General features: G+C 44.5%; 1 protein-coding gene across 3 annotated transcripts; it reads right to left on the bottom strand.

The window, feature by feature from the left end:
• Positions 1 to 272: 272 nt before the first annotated feature.
• rsf1a (remodeling and spacing factor 1a) lies at positions 273 to 18,518 on the bottom strand. 3 transcript variants are annotated; one of them, XR_013093036.1, is made up of 19 exons: positions 18,248 to 18,518; positions 14,346 to 14,437; positions 14,136 to 14,228; positions 13,845 to 14,050; positions 13,633 to 13,757; positions 12,744 to 12,851; positions 11,095 to 12,415; positions 10,760 to 10,961; positions 10,454 to 10,666; positions 9,612 to 9,716; positions 8,524 to 8,603; positions 8,309 to 8,357; positions 7,851 to 7,957; positions 7,378 to 7,442; positions 6,815 to 6,989; positions 6,505 to 6,737; positions 5,642 to 5,839; positions 4,374 to 5,393; positions 273 to 2,895 (listed from the first exon to the last, which is right to left on the bottom strand). XR_013093036.1 is itself a non-coding variant. In XM_012924241.2 (18 exons), the coding sequence occupies exons 1-18, from the start codon at positions 18,399 to 18,401 to the stop codon at positions 4,627 to 4,629; spliced, it is 4,293 nt and encodes a 1,430-aa protein (XP_012779695.2). In that variant the 5' UTR covers positions 18,402 to 18,518; the 3' UTR covers positions 273 to 4,626. The 3 variants fall into 3 exon arrangements, 2 of the variants coding, with proteins under 2 accessions (XP_012779695.2, XP_076729559.1); XM_012924241.2 differs by having other exon boundaries at positions 273 to 5,393; XM_076873444.1 differs by having other exon boundaries at positions 273 to 5,393; positions 10,760 to 10,943; positions 11,101 to 12,415.
• Positions 18,519 to 22,285: the final 3,767 nt, after the last annotated feature.

The following is a 22,285-nucleotide window of genomic DNA, read 5'->3' as shown; positions in this document are numbered from 1 at the left end:
CCATGACCGTCTTGCATTCAGTTGCCTTAAAGTGTTTTCCAGCCCCGGATCTCAAAATGCTGGAAAAATAAAGTGAAATAAAAAGCAAAAAATTTGGACTTTTACTCCGAATATTTCATGAGTTTCAAAGTTTTCCTGGCTTGATTAAAATACACCAAACCAGCTGACTGTGAGGAGTTCATCTGGGAAGTGTGGCTATTTTCACTGGAATGAACAAACACGGAAAGCAGAACAGATCCAGGTGAAGGAATGATAATGAGACACGGAGACTGTTTTCGAGGAGATGCCGGGATGTCGGTTTTAATAACTTAGAAAACATTTATGTTACACCAGTACTACGGTAACAGTACAACAGAGAAATGGAAGGAGCCGCAGTCACATCCAGTTTGAACAGTTTAAACAGCTTCGGCGGCCGACACTCAGCACATCGCGTTCAGTGGAATGATTTCAGACTAGAGGCGTAAAAAGCACATTTTAACCTGCCCTTAATGCTAAACAGGTGAGTGGAGGGTCAGCAGAAGCTTTTACTGACACACGGGACTGAAAATTAATATAAACTCAGATCACTGCAGTTCAGCATGGAGGGGATTTTCCAAAACCCACTTTAAATCCAACACAACATGATAATGAGACAAACCGTCCCGCAACACCTGAACAAGCACGGAAAGTACCTGAAAGAATATTTACCAAGAGAGCTGGCGGTGAGCTTCGGCCATGAGTGAAGTATTAACCTCTGTTTTAGGGAACAGAGGTTCTCCAGCAGGAAGCTAAGCCTTTTCTGAAGCTCAGGAACAACAATAACAGTAATATCAGCTTTAAAAAGGATTTTAAAAAAAGACTAAATAAACCATCTGCTCGCATGTGAGAACCTCCCACTGTTTGCATCTTTATTATCTTCAGCTCAGATATTTTGGATTCTTTGACGGTTCATTTAAAAATAAAAATGTCTCAGGCATTTCCCGTCTGACGTATCGGCGTCTGTGCTGTTCAAGAGCATCACTGGACACCGATTATTCTGTGATGTGTTTAAAGCAGAAAAATCAAATCTTTCGTGAACGTCGAAAGCTTCAGACTTTGACCAAGTAAACTCTGTTCATAAAAAGAAGAACCAACAGGAAACTTTATTTTAAAAACATGAAATCTTTTTGTCTTTCCTTCCGTTTCTGCTGCCAGGTCTCTGTAAAGGAACTTTTTGTAAATTCCTGTATTTAAAAATAGTTTCAAACTTTTTTGATTTAACCAAAGCTGAAAGAAAAGAGATGCTGTGACTTTGTCCATTAAAGAGTTTCAGTTCAAGGTGAACTGGGGCTGCACTTTCCTGTAATGCCACTTTTATGCCACAAGTGAGTAAGCGTAACCTTTATTTAACCAGGCAAGTCATTAAGAACAACTTATTTACAACGAAGGCCTGCGGGAGTCAAGTGGACGCGGTGGTTTAAAAAAAAACCCCAAAAACAACAAACAGAAGCACACGTCTGAAAACATCTCAACACAACTGCCAGTAAAACACTGCCCCCTGCTGGTGAAGTTTAGTTACATGTAGCAGAGGGTCATTACAAAAAGCACCTTTAAAGGGTGCCGTTTGTAAAACTGTCAGTTTAGAAATACTAATAAAAGTTAACAGCACAACGTAAAGATGTAACAGCTGCGACGTTAGCCTTGTTCTGAGCATGACCGCTCCTGCCTCTGACTGTAACGTCCAACCTGACAAGAAGTAGCTTTGCTCAGACAGGCGCCTTGTTTTCTGTGAGTCAGTATTAACGCTCAGGTTTGCGTCTGTCATGATGGAAGCGGACTCAGTGGCCTGTGTAGTTTTTACACATCACACCTTAAAAAATATTCAAAGCGGAAATCATGAAATCATCCAATCAGAACCGAATCATCAGGGCTGAATTTATCAAACCACTTAAAGAGAAATGGATAATCTGTATAATGTTACAGAGAGAGGATATCCCTCATATGGTCATCTGTGGCAGAGATGCCCCACCCACATGCCATTCACGATGGGCAGCCAATCAGAAGAAACTTAAAGTGGGCGGGGCAAAGACAGCTCATTTCAGATACTGGAGCTGAACTGAGGCCCAGTGCCAGATGAATACAGATTATTATGAACTTTGAATCATGCAGAACAGGCCCGCTGTGAGCCATCAGCCATTTATAAGGTCTCAAAGCAGATTCATCGTGATGGCTGTGAGGAAACAATAATATACTAATGCATAAAAAAAACAAACATGTTGACTGGGTTTGTACTTTTCCATGTATTTCCTCCTGTTGATATAATTATGCATTATAATTATATTACACTGAATTATATTTAGTATTTGAGTAAAATTAAATGATTTTAAAGTATCCAAAAACAGCTGCTCTAAACGTTTTTACACCTCTAAGAGCATTTTGAGGTGAACTCTGAGTAGTTTGATAAACGCAGGCCTGAAGTTTAATCATCATCTGAACTCTAAAGAAAAACTTTTCAGTGCCAAAAAAAAGTCTCGGTAAGGTCAGCGGAAATGTTTGAGTCCAACTTTTAAAGGTGAGCTTGGTGGAAATTTAAAGATAAATGGAGCCTCTTTTCATTAACAGCAGGTTAAAGCCCTGACAGTGATTCGACTGTGTGCGACGGTTAAACAGAAGCTGACGGAACAAAACTCTGATTAGTGATCGGTGTTCGTTTTCCTCCCCTGAGCCTCGGTCAGAAATGAAGATTTGTTCCTCCTTAAAACGAGGCGTTCAAACTGTTAAAACGCTCCGGAGACGCGGGGCGGGACTGAGCCGTGAGACGGGGTTTTACTGGTGAACGGGCTCCACGCTGCTCTGATGGAACTCCGCTGCGGAAACAAAAACCGCTGGTCGCCGGTCGATCTGCAGGTCGCTCGCAGCAGCATCTCTCCTCCTCTCCTTCGTATAGAAAATATAACACTATATTTTACAAGAGGACTAAGAGAACAGAACGTCTATTATCTTACAAGGAACAGGCAGAGTATGTACAGCGAACGCGCCGGCACGAGGACGAGAGGAAGCCAGACACTTTGGATCTGAAGCGGTGACGTGGAGACGGAGCTCGCTACAGATTCAGAGTCTATATTTACAACAACTTCTAAAAACTTTTCAGCGCCGGGACCTCCGGACGATTAAAAAAGTTCCAGGATCGGTTAAACCCGGTAACAGAAATCTGATTTATTTGGTTCCTCAAAGCCTGGATTAGCACAGTCAGTGTTCACAGACAGCACGAACAGTTTAAGGTAACACAAAATGAAACGGCAGACGTTCCCTCTTCAGTCATAAACTCTCACATTAGGGCAAAAGTCAACTTTTTCTGTTGAGCTTTTAATAAACAGATCACAGAGCAGATGATGCTTTGTGACCTTTAACCCCTGGAGCTCTCCGTCACCCTAACCTCAGGACTTTTTAAAAAAATCCTCCCAAATCCCAGCGGAGGACAAAATCATCACTGCAAAAACTCAGTTTGTACTGAGAGATGTCTTGTTTTGCTGGGTTAGAATGAGGCTCGTGACTGAGGCCTGGCAGGTAAAAGCAAAGAAGAGGAAGGAGGTGAAAATATGAGCTGATTATAGAGGGCGATGAAGGCCGGCGGCCGGCTCACGTCATTCATAGCTGTTTAAGGACCTTTTTCTTTCCTACAAATCTGTGCAAATTAATAACAATGTGAACTGACTGGAGTGAATGATTCAATCGGGAACGCTGAAGGATCGAGACAATCGACCAATCACAGCCGGACATCATGTATCGTCGGTTACACTGAACGTGTAGCCGTGTAGATCTGACCTTAGAGCTGCTTTGAAGAACCAAATTATCTTTGTGGAGCACAAACTGTTTAATCCGACTTTCAGTTTTATCTGAAAGTGTCGGTTTCATGGACCAGCTGCAGGCTCTGATTATTTTTATCTCAAATAATTACATTTTCTGGGGGCATAACAGGCAGCTTTTTTTCAGTAGTGGTGTTTCATTTTTAAATGTCAATATTTAATTTCTAACTTCATTAGAAATTTGAAAAGTTACATTTATTTAGTGTAATTAACTTGGTCGTCCACCTGCAGTTCCTTCGTAGCTCACTGCGGCTCTGCATCCCACACTGAGAATCACTGTTTTATAAAATATCATTAAATAATGATTAACCAGTTTTCTAAATCCTAATATTTATATATAAAAGTTTTGTCCAAGCGACACTTCAAACCCACAAATATTCAGCCTCGAGAGAGTTTTCTCCGACCATCACCTGATCCAAAGTGCTCACTTTGATGCCGACGCCCTCCTCGGTGCCGGCTCATTAAGTGCTATGAGAATGATGAAGTGCTTTAAGATGAAATACACGACAGACGAACCGCCGCCCCCAGCTGTGATGGTGTCACACGGACCTGTCGGGTGGACGGTGAGGTGGAGCCATCCTGCTGCCGGGAGGCGTCAGCTCCGCCCGCCTGCCCGCTATAAAAATGGGTAACCATGAGTTTCTGTTCCAGCGTGTAACTGTGGACAATTGCGCTCTAACACAACACGACGGCGAAGAAGAAGAGTGAGGAACGTGAGTCAGAGTGAGATCCGGGCAGTGGGCGGGAGGCTTGAAAAGAAAAAGCAGAACAAAGAAGCGAGCGTTGTGCACGCACACAGCCATCATGACTGCAGACTGTTCTGGACAGAGTCTCGGGAGTCCCTCTGTTCCTCCTCCTCTCCCTCCCCCTCCTCCGGATGTGAGGGACCGTTGTGCCTGCCCTGCCTGCCCGACCCTGCAGCGTCTCTGGGCTCTGGGCCTCTGGAGGTCCGATGTCCGTTTGGCGGAGACAGGCTGCGGCCCCTCGCCTTTTCCTGAGCGTCGCTGTCAGCTCTCCTCTCCCCCGTTGAAGATCTTTTGGTCACCGTCTTCTGTCTCCCATCCTCGTCGTCCTCGTCCTCCTCGTCCTCCTCTTCATCGTCATCTGAGTCGATGCGGTTCAGTCTTTTGCGGACCGGACGATCCTCCTCCGATGATGACTCAGAATACGAGTCGTCGTCCTCCTCGCCCTCCTCCTCCTCCTCGTCCGTCGAAGGCCGCCGTTTCTTCAGCATCTGGGCGAGCCGTTTGCGCCGCTGCTGCGACAGGATCTCTCTCCTCTTCCCCCTCCCCATCTTCTCCAGGTCCTCCTCTTCCTCTCTGTGTGTTCTCTTTAACCTCCTCCGCTTGTCTCTCTCCTCCTCGGCCTCCTCTTCCTCCTGCAGTCTCCTCTTCAGCCGCCTCCTTCTCTCTCCCTCGTCCTCTTCGTACCTCCTCCTCCTCTTGTCTCTCGTCCTCCTTGTCCGGAAGTCTTCCTCATGTCTCCTCCTCCTGTTCACTCTCCTCCTCTGGTCATCCTCCTCCTCGTCTTCATAATCGTCCTCCTCTGAATCTCTGGAAGAAGCCGACACTGAAGGAAAAAAAGACAGAAAAAGTCATTATGAACAAAAATCAATGACTCCTAAAATCAACAAAAGGTAAACATTTGCTTATTGATAGTTATGATACTACCACCTGCTGACTTACTGATGGATAAAGTAAGATATATGACATTTTTTCCCCATTATGGAGATAAATCTGGAAAACATCGAGCAGATTTCTCCTTAAGGGCGACTGAGCTGATTAAAACTCGTCCTTTACGCTCTGATGGTGACTGACCGTCGCTGTAGTCGCTGGAGAGACGCTCCTTGCGAGGCCTGCCGTGGCGCTTCACCTTGTCCTTGTTGGCGGAGGCTCGCGAGTCGTCCGACGACTCCGACGTTTCACGGTAGTTGACTTGTTGGCGCTGGCCCCGCCTCAGGCCCCGCCTTTTTTTGTCACTGTTGCTGTCCGTCATGTCGCTGAACTGATCCGAGTCTGAGAGACCAACAACCAACAAGTGAACTAGTTATCAGTCAGCACTGAGACACCTTTCCATCTGTCTCCCTCTCACTCACACACATGTAATCTGTTCCTATCTGAACCTCCCCGGCTCTCCCCGCAGATCACAGTCCACAGAAACTCCGCTGACAGATGAGGTCAGGCAGAACTACTCAGAGCCGACCCCCGATGTAATCCCACCTCCACCTTTAAACCATCCGTCGCTCCCACTGCACACCTGACCACTGCCTCTCTGTACTTGTGCATGTTCTGCATCACCCTCACTTTGCTCTTGGCTTCCTCATGCAGCAGCACAGCTTCTCGCCATCATCTGTTTTCTCCAGATCAACAAAGACACAGCGCAGCTGCTTCTGAGCTTCTCTAAACTTCTCCATCAACACCCTGAAAGCAAACATTACATCTGCAGAGCTCTTTCTCAGCATGAAGCCAAACTGCTGCTCACTGCCTGCCTGTCTCACATCTCCCCTGTTCTGGAAAGTAGAGGACTCCAGGATTGTGTTAAATGTGTCGTTATAATTAACTATATTTATAGTTTTCTGATAATTGTCTTAATATTTATTTAATCTACTGTTAAACTTCTTTATTCCACTAAATACACACAACTCAGTCTGTAATAAAATCAATCAATCTTGCCGTCTCACCCATCTCTTCCTCGCTTTCCTCCTCTTCCTCGTCGGAGGAGCGTCTCCGCCGCCGTCTCAGCCGCTTCCTGCCCCGCCCACGGCTCCTGCCGGGTCTGTGTTTAACCACTCCTCTCAGCGCCTGTCTGGGGCGAGTTTTGCTATCCCAGCTGCCGGCATCACTGCCCGCGTCTTCGTCTTCCTCCTCTTCATCGTCGTCTGCTCCGGATGCGCCGAAATCTTCGTCCTCTGAGCTGTTGAGAGGAAGAGGGGGATAAATAAGCCGGCAAACAAGATGAGTGAGAAATCTGGAGAGAACCCGCTGTGTCACCTGTTGCTGAGCATGAACTCGTCTTCGCTCTCCGCCGCCGTGCTGTCGCTCTCCAGGTCGTTCAGTCTCCGCTTCTTCCTGTTCCGTGCAGCGTGAGTCTGGCTTCTAATTGGCCGCTGACTCTCCTTCCCGTCCTCTGACAGGCTGGTGGGGAGGTCTTTGCCCCGCCCCGCTCCTGAAGCGAGAATAATGCACGTGAGTGCTGAAAAATCGACTTTGGGTGAAAGTAAATGAAAGCAGACCGGATGTTCTCATTTATTTCATCTGTTCATCCTCAGTGCACCCCCTCAGCTCTTCCTGTCTCAAACAAGCTCCTCCCTCTTTAAAACTGCTTTTTTATGATTGGCTGCCCCTCATAAACTGCCAGACATGCAGTCTGAAGTATTTGTACATACAGTGATTAAAATAATCCAAAATTTGAAAGTCAAAAGAATAAAACTGTGCTAAGAATGTAAAAGAGAATAACATTCATATGAAGACACTTTGATATATAAACCATGTGAATGAGTATTTAACTGGGATCTAAAAGAAGGCCTTACTGGGCCTGCAGTTCCTCCACTCACCTCCACAGAGGTCCCTGAAGTCCTCCTCTATGGCCTCATCAATGGCATCATCAAAGTCATCAAACCTGGAACAAAACAGCTGATTGAAGCCTCTTTCTGTCATTTCACTTTTTCCCCCCACGTGTGCGGGTCATTAAATCATCCTGCAGGCAGCGTTATAAGAGCCTGGTGGCTTGCAGAGGTCAGCAGCCAGAAGCATAACCCTTCCACCCATCACCAGAACTCACAGACACACACGAAGGTGTCGTCTTCGTGGCTTCTGCTCATTGGAACGATGCATAAATACAGCCACCATATTGCCTCCCAATTAATGTAAATCAATGACGGCAGAATTTTCAGCCGGTTTATGTTGATAAACTGAACTAAAAGTAGTTCTAAGATTTTCTGTTTTTTTTAAATATTATACTTCAACAACTGAGAGTCAACTGTAAAAACCTCCTCCAGCACCTTGAACACCCCCAGGCGACACCCACCTGTAGCTGATGTGCTTCCTGGTCCTGGTTGATCGCCTTCCGAGGTTTTTGCTCTTTTTGGAATCCTTCTTCTTCGCAGACTTCTCCTCTTCCTCCTCATCTCCCTCCTAGGACACCAAACAACGTTCTTTTAAATGCTCCACAGTAAAATCTAAACTTCTACAGATTTAAGATGCAGAAGATGAAACACAGTGTTTATGTGAAAGCAGGAGAAAACAGCGACACTGGAGCTAGAAGCCGTGTTTGTTGCATGTTGATTGTGCCTCACATACCTTAGTAACAGCTTTGATTGTTACATTTGTTTTTTGGCACTTTTGATTTTTTTTTTCAAACATTTCAGTGAAGAGAAAAATTCTAACAAATGCAGATATTTAATTTCCATAGTCTGAGGCAAAAGGAAGTGGGCGGAGCATCATTCCAATGAAGTGACGAAGAGGCCGTGCTCTTCATGTACTCACAGGGATGATGTTCTCCACACTGATTCCTACGTACACCAGCCGTTCCCTCCTGACAGATAAGAACAGAGAAGCTGTGTCAAACTTTTAATGCTGATCGCAGCATTTTCATCCAAACGTGTGTGTGTGTGTGTGTGTGTGTGTGTGTGTGTGTGTGTGTGTGTGTGTGTGTGTGTGTGTGTGTGTGTGTGTGTGTGTGTGTGTGTGTGTGTGTGTACCTTCTCTCTGCTCTCTCCTTTTTCTTCAGAGCGCTGTCCAGATTCTGCAGTTGTTCCTCCAGTTTCTCACACAGCAATTTCTGAACAGAGGAAAAACAAACCACCGCAGCTCTGTCACTCTGTGATCTATAAATTATACACTGATGTCGACTCATCTTCCTCACCTCCCTTTTAAACTGTTTACACAGTAAGCCAAGCAGATGGGCTGGTCTAAGTGAAACTACTATGCTTTTACATATTTTCTGGCAAGCATACACCATTATGACAGATACTCATAACAAACGTGGACCCAGTGTCAAATAAAAAGCTTCAGCCTGCTTTAAATGCTTTGTTCCAGACAGTTTTTTCTACACTTGGATCTGTATGATGTCAGCAAACACGGATCCTCCTTATATGGTCATCTCAAGTTCACAGCTCAGGATGTGACCATGGAGGCTCTGTTTACGAGGGCCAGCCAATAGAAACAAAGTCTCAAAGTGGGTGGAGTTAAAAGGGCTTGTTTCATGGGGCCTTTACGATCGCCACATCTGCTGGTGCAAACTGACTGATGCCATTTTAGCCTCTTTATTTCTGTGATCTGCTGCGTTGTGCCGACGCCGGGTTGAAGACACGAGTGTTAATGACACAGAAGCTCAGCGAGTCTCAGGTTACAATGAGGGAGGTTTCTTTTCTTCCAGTTTTAATTCTTCTCCTCTTTTACAAAAGCTGATCTGGAGCTTTTGTCTGAGTGGTGAACAACACAGTGAGTACTCGCACCCCAGCACTGGTAAACTGGTATGTAGCTGCCACAGTCAGCATACAGAGTGACCAGTGTGGCAGGCATACTGAGGCCCTCAGTGTGAGGATGAATTAAGGAGAATTATTTCAAACTGTGACTCATGCAAAGCTACACTGGAAGGATCCAGGCTTTTGTTAACTGGGAACTTGTTAATGTGGCGTTTATATTCACTCTTCGTGAGCAAGCATCAAGTATCAGTACAAAACTGCTTCCTCCTGTCAGTTATCTGAACCATAAACAGGACTTTGGGAGTTATATTCTCATCAGCAGACATGACGGAATCAGTCCATCCCCTCAGTGTCACACTTACATGTTGGCAGGGGGGACAGAACCACTCTCCATCAGGGATCAACATGAGAGGCGGCCGCAGACAGGCAGTGTGGTATCCACTGTCACAGGAGTCACACAGCAGGATCTAAGGACAGACACACACACACATTAAACTCCACACAAACCAGCAGAGATGACAGCTTCTATCATTTATGGTTTTATTCAGAGAAAGTTATCAAACATCTGCTTTGCAGCCTCTGAGTTTCTGTTCGTGTCTCTGTGATTTAGACATTATTACAGAATTCTTTCAGAGTGCAGCTGGAACTGGTGACAGTTTACAAACAACACAATAAAAAATGAAAAGGTTTCAGCAGCATTTTAGGTTCTGCACAAAACTATATACTCAAAGTAAAGAGACACAGACCCTCAAATTATTTTTAGAAATGACTTTAAGGAAACACGATGCATGATGGTGAAAATGCTCAAGTTGGAGTTTGATAACGGGGCGTCACAAACTAATGAGTGACGTCATTCTGGCTACAACCATCTGGTCTGCTGACCACACCCCCATTGACCTGCTTCTAAAACTGCCTCCATCCTCCAAAAAAAACAAAAAAAAAAAGACTTGCAGAAGATTTTGGGATGTTGGATTTCCTCCCACTCAGACTCCTGAGCATTAAGTCAGGATTATACTCCCACACACGTGTGCACACAGACCGCAGACACCTTAAACAAGTGTCTTCTAGTGTCAGCACAGCCTGGAGGATGAGCTCTCACGTTTATGTTCTCATGATGAGTTCAAGTCATGAGGACTAAAGCAGAACCGGGCGCAGCGTCCAGACATCTCTGTATCTGTAAGCACTCACGCGAGCGCACACTCACCAGTTCGGGGTGGTTGGGCAGGCAGCAGTGAGTGCAGGCGTCCTCGCTGGGAATCTCCTCGGATTTATACGATTCCTCCTCTGAGTCGCTCCCTCCTTCGCTCTCCTCCTCTCCCCGTTTCCTCCCCCTGTCCTCCACCTCCCCTCCCTCATTAAGTTTGCGCCTCTTTGTGCGTATGTTTGACCACCGGGGGCGCCGGTGCCTTCGTTTACCCTGGAAGTACAGAAAGCCAGAGGGAGAACGAGATGGTCACAGAGACGAAGAAAAAGAGCAACAAGGTAAAAATGACCTGACAGGAACTGTTACCCTTCGCTTCCTTATCTGCTCGACGGGTTCAGTTTTTTTGTCTTTCTTCGTAGCTGAGCTCTGCTCCTCTTCATCCTCTTCATCCTCATCCTCCTCCTCTTCTTCCCTCGTTCTGGTGGGTAGTGCATGTTTTTTCTGTGGGTTCTTCTTCTGGCTCTCAGCCACCTTCGAGCTTGGCCTGCAGGTTGGCAAAGCAGATGATCTTCAAGAAAAGAGGTTTAGATGGGATGAATTTATCGTCACAATCAAACCGACTGCAGCTGAGAATAATGGACAAAAATAAACAAACATTACTGTGTAATCCCCCAGCTTCGTGGATTTTACTGAACACATACCTGCAGATCCTCGCAGACCTCCTCAGCGGCCTCCCTTCCTCTTGCGTCTCCAGCTCCCTCCCTTTCTCCTCCTCCTTCATCGCCTTCCCCTTCAGCTTGTTTCTCCGGTGGGGAGGAATCTTGATCTTTAGCCTGATTCCTTCCTTCTGGAGCTCAGAGGAGGCTTCCTCCAGCAGTCCCTGCCGCTCCTCCGAGGCCTTTGCCTTTTTCTGCTCTGCTAACCCACCGTTGACGCCCTCCTCCTGGTCGTCCTTTTTATCCTGTTGGTCCAGTTTCGGAGGTGAAACAGAGCTTCCCGATTCTGCCTCCGCTTGTACTAAAGTTCTTTCATTCTTCACTCGGTCGTCTTTTTTTAATCCCTCTGCCACACTGAGCACAGACACCTCCCTGCTCCTCTCCTCCCTCTCATCATCCTGCCCAGTTTTCTTCTCCTTGTCCAGCTCGTCTGTGGTGTTTTTACCCTCATTTTCTGCTGTCTGCCTCTTGGGTTCCTCTGCATTCTCAGACAGCGAGGAAACGCCAACAGAGTCCATTTTTGTGGGTGCCGGAGCCTCCGTTAGTGCATGAGGAGGAAGAGGAGGAGGGGGAGGAGAAGAAGTGGCAGCTCCCGCTGGTGTCTCCCCTTCTGTAAGGCCCTTCCTCACCAACACTGACTGCCGGCTCCCTTCACGTTGTTCCTCCGCTGCTCTCAAGTCCCGGAGGTCTGAATTTGGCCCGTTTTGTTCCTGCTGCTTGGCACCGGGCGCTCTGTGACGCTCAGATGGGCTGCGGATGACTCCTACGTGACCCACCACCTGACCTACTACCCCATTTTGCCCATCTTTGTGCGGCAGGAGCAAAGCTCTCCCATTGGTGAGTTCCAGCCTTGATGCGCTGACGACCAGATGCGGCTGCGAGGCAGATGAACCACCAGGGGGCACTAAAGAGTTAGACAGCTTGGCCTCCCTTCCGTGACCGTCCTTGGCGTGGATCACTGACGGGTTACAGACAATAATACTGCTGCTGTTGGTCTTGTTCAGGTGATTGCTGTGGAAGCTTTCTGCCAGCTTGAGCTCCCTCTTCTTCAGTGGTATCTTGGCCTGCTGGCTGCTCCTGACGACCGCTCGCTCCGCTTCCTCTTCCTGTTTAGCCACGGGCGCCATGACAACAGACACTGTGTTCCTGGGGGCATCGGCGTCCCTCGATTCTGATTTGATGACTGTGGTGATGGTGCTCACGCGGTTATCAAAGACAGACGGTTTGAGGAGCGTCTTCTCCTCCTTCACCTCAGCATCAGCGTTTTCCTGCTTGATGGGCGGCGGTGTGAGCTCCTCCTTCACCTCTGCAGAAAGAAAAAAGGTTTTAAAGATGCACGCAGTTAGGTTGGTTAGGTAAATTGGCGACTGGCGACCTGTCCAGGGTGCACCCTGTCTCTCGCCCTATGGTAGCTGGGATAAACTCCAGCCTCCCCGCAACCCTGACAAGGATAAGCGGAAGACGATGGATGGATGGATGCAACTCATTTTGATTCTTCAGTCTCTTTCGGGTTGCTCGTATTTTGTTTTGGTCATTTTGTATGTCCTTGTTGGGCATTTAGTGTGTCCTTTTAATGGTTTTGCTAGTTTTGGATAGTGGATGGAAACCTGAGGCAGTTTCGTTCACCTACATACCTGGCCTGGTTTGTTTTTCTCTGTTTTGAGGGTCAACCTTCTTGCTGTCAGCGTAGTCCTCTGAAGTCTTTGAGGCCTCAGGGTTGGTGCTTCTGATCGTCTCATCCCCTGCATCAATATGAAAAAAATACAATAGTTTGAATCAAACGTTTGTTTATTATAAAGGACAGAAAAAATCTCAACAATTTTTGCCGTTAAAATTGCTTCTGTAGGGTCAAATAATAATAATTTTTTTTTTTTGTGGTGAGATGCGGGATTTTATACATTTTTAGACAAAGATCAGCTGCTGTGGACTCAGATTATTTGTTTTGACCTGTATTAGTTGGATTTGAGATTACTCAGTATAATTTTTGCCTCAATGGAAGTTATCGTTTCGCTGTTGTTAAATCAGGAATCTCTCAGGTTTTGGTTGCATGTTTTTTTAGACATGAAGTGTAACCTTCAAATGATTTTGAAGGTTTACTCCATTTAAACTATACGGTTATTACTACCATGCATTTACAAATCCTCTGTTATCCGATTGTGGCTCAAGAGTTGGGAGTTCGCCTTGTAATCGGAAGGTTGCCGGTTCGAGCCCCGGCTTGGACAGTCTCGGTCATTGTGTCCTTGGGCAAGACACTTCACCCGTTGCCTACTGGTGGTGGTCAGAGGGCCCTGTGGTGCCAGTGTCCAGCAGCCTCGCCTCTGTCAGTGCGCCCCAGGGTGGCTGTGGCTACAATGTAGCTGCCATCACCAGTGTGTGAATGTGTGTGTGAATGGGTGGATGACTGGATATGTAAAGCGCTTTATGTAAAGCGACTAGTAAAGCGCTATATAAATACAAGCCATTTACCATTTACTCTGTGCACTGATTAAAACTCAACTATATAAACTCAATAATCCAGCGTACCAGCTTCTTTCTGTCCAGGGCTGGCACTCCTGGATCCAGCCTGGTTCTGGTCTCGTTCCTGATTGTGGTTTGGATCAACCTGAGCCTTCAGCAGCTCCAGAGCCTCTGCCAGGTCGTTGCGAGTCCTGAGAGGATGGGCGCACATAAGAGTGTAAGCAGAAAGACAAACATGAGACAACCTACATAACTTTAGCTTGACACAAAAGTACAACCTAACGATGCACTTCCAGGTGGATCCGTCCAGATCGTCCTGCTCCTCCGTGTACAGCCGGATGTTCTGCTCCTGGTCCAGCTGAAGCCAGTACATCAGGCCCTGCCGGTCCCGACCTACAGGCTGCAGACGCATCTTCTCCGGGTCCTCGTCGTTGACCGCCGTTTTGAACTTCAGGTTTTCGTCAAACTGACACTCGCAGAGGTACTGAAGAGTGGAGAACATCAGTGTAGTTAGCGCCTTGTCTGGAGAAGTTTCAGCCTTTTATACAAACTAAAGTAGGGTGTCATACTTTCAGGATGCTGGACTTGCACTCCATGGACATCTCCTGGTAGCCCTTCTGTTCCAGCTCCCATGCCCAGGTGCTATTCAACTCCTGGCAGACCTACAAGAAACAGTGATTCTGTTAGGATCAAGCTTTCAGTTTTAACTGCGTCCCTTTACCCACTGACTGACACGTTACCCTTCCTTCCTGACTCCTGAGCTCATGTCAAACTCTCACCTTAGCCAGGTATTTTTCCCAGCGGTCAGCAGACACAGACCTCCCCAGTTTCCTGAGCAGCTTCACATGGAGCTCCACGAGTGGTTTAGGAACTGGAAAACACAGACAGGGCGATCAGAAACACGACACAGTTCATCGTAATGTTCCAGAACCAGTGTCAACAAACATTCACCCCACTGAAGTGGCCTCGCTGTGTTATTCTGGTATCTGAACCTGATCTCTCACTTCTCTGTGTGCCATTTCTGAGCTCAGTCACTCACAAACTGTCGGATAGTGCTTACATTCTTATGGCATGTTGACAAATTGTTAAATTATTTTATTTCTCAGCAGCCAAAGAAAGTGTTTAACACAAATGTTCCCATTTTTTTATTAAGAGGGTGAAATATGCACTAACCATATCTGCAGAAAAATCCTTTAGACAAATCAAAAGCAAGAAGATTTGTAGTTTATGCTAACAACCAACCACAGCTGAATATCAATCTAAACAGGACCACCTGTAAACTGTGAAAAGACAAAAACAGCTCCTTTGACTGGCATGTACCACTTCAGATGTAGGGGGGGCTTTTTAATTCATTTTTATCAAAAGCTGCGATAAAACCAGGCTCACCCGAACAAATACACTGCTCACTGGGCCAGTTATCATATATGGCAGCTTCATTTTTCTTATCACCTCTGCACAGAAACTCAGTCCAACTAATAAATATTTACTGTGTCACGGGTACAAAATAAATGAGTAAGGCAGCTACTTAGTCGACTAAATGTTTGATTTTCAGGGAATATTTCAGCCAACTGTCAGCCCATCACATCAGTGGGTTAAAAGCCATAAACTGAGATTCTAAATGAAACATTATTACAGTTTTATTTCATTAGTCTGAAGAGTGGCTTGGCTCATTTCACTTCACGTCTTTGTCGTTTGAAACTGTTTAGTTTTTATTAATTTCATTCTTTTTTATTATTGCTGTCAGAGCCATGCTGTATGTTTGTGTCACAGATCCTGCCACCAGTAGGGGGCGCAAGAAAGTTGCAAATAAGGCAGAAGTATTTAATCAGCGAGTTTACCTGAGACAGGTGCTGCAGGAGAGAAAGCACACTTTTTAATGTTTAATTCTTTGAGGTATGCTGAATCACACATTTAAATAAAAAAAATAAAAGAATGAAGATCTGAGATTGATTGAAGAAGGTAAGCATTAAACTATATTTAAATTATATCTGGATTTAAACTGTGGAAATGCTTCATTCATTTTGGCCATTTCATTTTCATTGCATGCTTGAAAAGATGTCCTGCTGTCACAGTAGGGACCATTTACTTGGTCATTAAAATATGGTAGAGTACTCTTCAGGGACTACATTTAACTGGTTTAATCATCATTACATTACAAATAAAAACACACTCTAAAGGCAGACAACTCACAGACATCCCAGACTCAATAAAACTACCAAGACTCAATCTAAGGATGTTTATTTTTCTTTTTTTTAGCAATTAAATTTTAGTCAACAGTGATGTTGTTGCTTTATGTCAGCGGTACTAAGTTTAATTAGCACGATTTCTGTAGGGAAAATAAAGAGTTTGCTATTACTATCCCGTTGACCTTTATCTTACTCAAATTCAACTTGGATCCTTTTTTAGTGTTAATGATTAATTTTTTTTAAAATGTGGAATGTGAGTACAGTTACCAGGTTTTCCTCTTTCTGTGGAATTCCACACCATTTTTAATCCCCGGGCCCACTTATTACACTTTATTTAACTATACTAATACTTGTACTTATTCACTGACTTGGTTTTAATTTTCTTAGCTGCTGAAACTGAAGAGTTTTCCAGATCTCAAATAAGTAAAATAATCTTTGTATTATTATATTGAGACAATGACAGGCTCTAGTTTACAAAAGTCAGGTGAGTCTCAGGAGAAATGTTTGGCGTAAAAAGAAGCGCAGATCTGTGTGCATCTCAGCTGAAAAACAGAGATGATCAGCAAAAATAACAGCACACTCACATCACACCATAACGACAAACTTTTGCTTCCATTCATGTCTACTGTGTTTGCTTAGCAAACACGATAAGCATGAATGCTCTTCACATTTCAACACTAAACCTGTAAAATCCATAGTTTGCTTATTTTCTATGTTATAAATACTTTATAGTTAAATATATATTTAAATATAGTTAACTGTGTGTGGCTCTAAACATGTTGCTATTAACAGTTTAATATGAATAAATGGTAGGGTAGGTGTAATAACTTCACCTTGTCTGTGAATAATTTGTATTTTTTTCCATTTAACTGAATATGTGAACTTTTAAGAGCACAGTGTCTTTTTGACGTTCTAAGACTGCATTACAAAAATACAAATAACCATATTTTAGCTGCAGTTAAATACAGAATAACATACTATATTAAATTCTAAAACTACCTCTCAGCACTATTACCGTGTCCCACTTTGCCCCACAAAAAATATGCTTTGTCTCACATTTAGTTTGTTGGGTTCTGCTTCTGTTAACCGTTTGTGTAGACTAAATCTATTTATAACTTTATTATGATTATATTATTATCATTATTGTTATTATTATTTGGGAACTCAGAAAAGAATGGGGATTAGGTCAAATCCAGCATTAAGACATATTAAACTGGGCTTTATGGAAGTCCTTAAACGCCTGTGACTCGTTGTGTGGTCTAGTGTGAGGCTTTTACGCAACTCCAAAATTTGGGGGAAATTCCAGTTTTCTCTGTTGGCACGGTAAACTGACAAAAAAAATCCCAGAATCACATTTAGAATTCAGATTAGTAATGGTTATTACTTATTTCAACAAAAATATCAGGGATACATTACTGATGACTACCATGGACATTTTAGTTCTTATGTTTATCTGAACGCTATGGGCTAATTATACGCTAGTAAGCACTAGATCTAACGGTCATTTAAAGTCACCAGCGAAGAAGAAGCGATTTACAAAGCTACTCATTCGACAGATATAATCCTGAAATGGATGTTTATTAAATCCTAACGTGGTGTGTTAAGTGTAGCGGTAAGTCTTCTACTTTTATTAAAAGTTGACGAAATAATTGAAGCTAACTAGTTAGCAATGGCTGGAATCTGCGCCTTCTGCGCATGCGCACATTTAACAGCCTTTCACTAACGGCCAAAAAAATAACATCCAGTGTTTTCAGCTAACGTCGCCGCTGTGCGGTGACAGCGGTCTGAAATAGCCACTAAAGCTGTAATACATACACACAAACAGCACCAATAACCTACTGGACACTGCTGTCAATTCAGCCCGCCTGCCAGTGAGGCAGCCGGTGAAAAATTACACCTGACAGCGCTCCGGAGCGAGCTGGTTGGCTGTGTGTGTGGTCACTGCTGCATCATGGCTCCCACATCAAGTTTAACGTGAGCGGATCAATAGCAACCTCGACACAATCATCGATAACCTGTCACCTGATATCAACTAAAACCCCTCGGGACCCCGGGCCAAATGTCGTGCCCCCGGTCTCTTTCACCTAACTTCAGCACAGAGTCCAAACTGTTAAATTCAGAGCGTCTGCTAGCTCTATGTTAGCACGCCAGTGTTTTCCAGCTGCCCGAACGTTTCCTCGGAAACTGGGGAGTCGGACTCGATTTCTGCGAGGAGAAAAGTGGCTCTAACCGGGACCCGAAAAAACGCCACAGCCGATCTGAGCTGCCTAAACTCTCGGTGTGATGCTGTCCTGCTGGGCCATAGACACACACACAGGCGCACACACTCCAGTTTTCGTCATCTTCATCGCGACCGTGACGAGGATGGTGATGGTGGTTGTTGTGGTGGTGTTGGCCCCCTTCTTTGGCTTCAAGTGTCGCAGCTTTCCAGCACTTCTTCGCCCCACCGCCACCACCACCACCACCACCAACACTACCATCAACCGGGCTCTCACCTGTAGTCGTGTCCCGTAGATATCTCTCCATTTGCGGGAAAGTCATCTCGGGCAGATCCAGCGCCGCTCCGTACCGCTCCAGGAACGAGCAGACCTCCGCGAAGCTCGGGCAGAGCGGCGGGCCGGAGCTCCTCAACACCGCCGGAGCAGCCATCTTTCCAGGCGGAGAGAAACAGGAGGGGAGGGCTCGGCTCGCTGCTGGGATGCGACTGTGTGCGAATGAAATGAATGGAGGGAGCGAAGCGTCGACCGGCGTCAGGCTGCGCGGAGGGAGAGCGCGGAGCTTCCGGTCCAGACTTTCACAATAAAACATCCAGGTTATGAAACAGACAAAATACATACTTGTCTGAAAGGTTTGAACTTATTCTGTCCCAGGGCCAAAATATCAAACACAATTTACAATAAAACCACGTTGAGAATCTAAATAAAACGAAACATGGTACAGAGTTGCACTGTTACATTAAAAGACACAAAACGAGGAGTTCTGTTAAAAAGAAAATAGCAAAGAGGTCAAATAAAGAGATGGATGAATAAAATGTTAATATGATACAACAGGGCGTTTAATAATTAGACATCTTAACAAATAGAAGCAGGTGTGGTATGAGGTGATAGAGATTTCTGCCCCCTGGCAGCAGAGCCGAAGTTTCTCCAGGAAGAGGATTATTCATTTATCATTTATAGCGGTTCATGATCTCAGTGTCTACAGTTTACTAAAACTAAAAAGCAGGAATGAAAAACATTTTTTTAACTTGCTGAATTTAAAAAGAAAAAATGACTGCAGTGAAAGTGAAGTGAACCGTAACACCAACAAAAGAATATAAAAGAAAAGAAAACACACAGGAAATGTATTTTGTTTTAGTCTGTGTCAAATTTATCAAACAAAATTAAGCCCGAGAAGGGGGATACATGTGTGTTTGAGACAGATGTGGGTCTCTATTTACATCATCTGTTCCATTCACATCTGGCATCTGACTCATGTTATGACTGAAGAAATAATAAAACGGAAGAGTGATGACGTCGCTCCAGAAAGCGATACTAAGCTGAGAAACAGAACAAAACAAATCTCCAAAAAAGTTGATTGTGTTCATCTGGACGTAGCGTTTTGTGGGAGAAACGTTTCGTCACTCATCCAGGTAACTTCAGTCTCAGCTGACTGCAGGTTTCCCCAAACTTATAAACAGTACATTTGCATAATGACTGAAACCAGCCCACTGAAGGAACAATGGGCTGGGAGGTCAGTTCCTTAATCTTAATTATGCAAATTCTCATGACCTTTGATCAACAACCACTGACCAAAACCCACCGATCAAAGACCACTGATTTTCACTATCCTACCCTGGAACACCACCAAGCCATTGGTTCCGATATGTGGATGACACCTGGGTGAAAATCAAATCTCAGGACGTACCACAATTCACGGATCACATAAACTCGGTGGACCGACACACCAGGGAGGATATGAAAAGTGGCAGGTTAGCCTTCTTAGACTGTGAGATTTCCATCAGTAATGGGGGACATCTAAAAACTGACGTGTACCGTAAACCTACACATACGGATCAGTATCTAAGGTTTGACTCATCATCCACTGGAGCACAAACTGGGTGTCATCAGGACGCTACAACACAGAGCGAACACCATCCCCACAGACACAGCGGCCAGGGAGGCAGAAGAACAGCACATCAAGAAGGCCCTGAGTAAATGTAGTTATCCCAGCTGGACTTTTGTCAAAGCTGGAAAGGCTCCTAAAGAAAGCTCCAGCCGATCCACGAGAGAAGGACAACCGCTGCCCAAGTGAAAACCTGTAGTGATCCCATACGTGTCAGGAGTATCGGAGCAGTTGAGACACATTTTTTCTAAACACCGGGTCTCTGTGGCTTTTAAACCCCAAAACACGCTGCGCCAAAAATTGGTCCACCCCAAGGAACAGAATCAACTTTTTGGAGATTTACTTCCCTGGATGATTGAGAATGCATCAAGAAAAACAAAACAAAACAAAAAAATCTATTTAAAAAATACAAAAACAATAACTCATACCCATTTTGATGAACCAGCTTCTTATTTGCACACCTTGGGAACATATTGGCCACTTTATGATCTCAAAGCACCCACACAACCTCATGATTGATGTGCTTATGTTTTAAAATCTTAATATGCTTTATTCTGTTTATTTTGCATTGTTGAATTTCAGATTCCAATAAATTATAATCGTATTATTACTAAATATGTGTATTTAAATTATTATTTTATTATTGTTTACCTTAGTAAGGTCAATGTCTTGATACGTTACATTGTATTGCACTAAGCTATTTTAAAAAATCGGTTTCCTGTGTGGTTTTAGGACTTTTCCACCTTTTGGGATTAATAAAGTGTTAGTTATCAAAAACGTTATATCGATAGTCACTGAAAGAGAGCGGACAGTTGAGGGTTTCTTTTTCCCTCCAGCTTCTCGGTTATGTTTTCTAGTGTAACATCCTCCCATTTCCGGCGCATTTGTGCCCATTTCACTGCAACTTGACGCAGCTGGAGAAGTTTGGGAGGACCGCGGAGGGCAGAACGAGAATCCCCAGAATTCATAGCGATAGACCAACATCAATATGACTTCAAAATGGTTTTCGTTCTGACGCCCCAAATATTTCCAGAGCAGAACAGCTCATCTCAGATGGCCACACTTCAGAAGAGGCGCAGGCGCGAACCGGGAGCCTGACGCAGGCACAGGATCCCGGCCGCTCCTCATCACTCTTCTCCACACTTCAGCTTGAAGAGCTGCTTGTTGTTGCGTTTCTATGAATCAGTGTTTTTCCTCTTTGCCACAGAGCTGCTGCATGCTGCGCAGATCCACAGTCACGCCGCCCTGGAGGATGCTCCCTTTACGGGCTCCAATCTGAGCCGGAAATCCCAGCTCAGAAACAACAAATCGTGCCGGGGAGGAGGGAAACTCCAGGGTTGATTAAGACTTTTATAATATCATCATTTCTCTAAATGAATATCGTGACCAAAATAATTAACTTTGCTGACGTTACTGGATACCTAATATAGAAAATTTGTCGAGGAAAAGAAAAAGAAAGGACGACAGGTGGCGGTATAGGTGATACTCAGTCACCTGTGTGTCTCTTTTGTTGGCAAATTAATCGCTCTGAAAGCTGAAGAGAGAGTTTGTGGCCACAGCGCTACAACAGATAGACAAAAAGAGCAATTACACGATTTTTAACACGATATTATAATTTTAACTAGCAAAATAGCAACAAGCCAGCATTTAAACTGTGCCACAGCCTTCATCCGAAGGCTCCCTGAGTGCAAACATTAGGGACCAGTCACCCTGTTTGAACACTAATTTTTAAAGTTATGTTCAAGCTACACATGAACCCATCACAAACACACTGAATACCTCCATTCAAAGCACAGACACAGATGAAGGCAATCATGCCAGACTTTTTAAATAGAAAATGGGAAACAAGAGGGAAGTCGAACTCTTTTATTAATATCTTTATATTCAAGAATCAAAGGGATTAAAATAAAACACCAAATTTACTAAATCAAAACACAAGCTGCAAAGATTCAAGCAGAGAAAGTGTGTTTTAATTAAATTCTATTCAATTTTATTTATACAGCTCCAAATCACAACAGCAGTCACCTTAAAGTGCTTTATATTGAAAGGTAGACCCTACAATAATACATACAGAGAAAAACCCAACAATCATATGACCCTCTATGAGCAAGCACTTTGGCGACAGTGGGAAGGAAAAACTCCCTTTTAACAGGAAGAAACCTCCAGCAGAACCAGGCTCAGGGAGGGGCGGGGCCATCTGCTGCGACCGGTTGGGTGAGAAAAGGAAGACGGGATAAAGACATGCTGTGTTTTAATGACCGGCTGCTCTGTGGTTAGCTCCTGTGAGGGACCCAAGCAGTGAGGCTCAAGGACAAAGTGTGGAAGCTAATTAGATTTTAATCAGATAGAAGAGTTATGAGAAAAATTCCCCAAACTATGAAGAAAAGTAGTTGTTAAGTGAACAGGTTTAAAAATGAGGTCAACCAAACACA

Source organism: Maylandia zebra, linkage group LG14, assembly GCF_041146795.1.
Source record: "Maylandia zebra isolate NMK-2024a linkage group LG14, Mzebra_GT3a, whole genome shotgun sequence".
Classification (NCBI taxonomy): Eukaryota; Metazoa; Chordata; class Actinopteri; order Cichliformes; family Cichlidae; genus Maylandia; species Maylandia zebra.
This window is presented reverse-complemented; position numbering and strand designations above follow the sequence as displayed.

Coding starts and splice junctions, on each gene's coding strand:
- rsf1a (XM_012924241.2), bottom strand. CDS start 18,401: ATGGCTGCTCCGGCGGTGTTGAGGAGCTCCGGCCCGCCGCTCTGCCCG. Junction 12,416..12,743: donor AGAAAAACAAACCAGGCCAG/GTATGTAGGTGA, acceptor TTCTTTCTGCAG/AGGTGAAGGAGGAGCTCACA. Junction 5,394..5,641: donor CTCCAGCGACTACAGCGACG/GTCAGTCACCAT, acceptor TTTTTCCTTCAG/TGTCGGCTTCTTCCAGAGAT.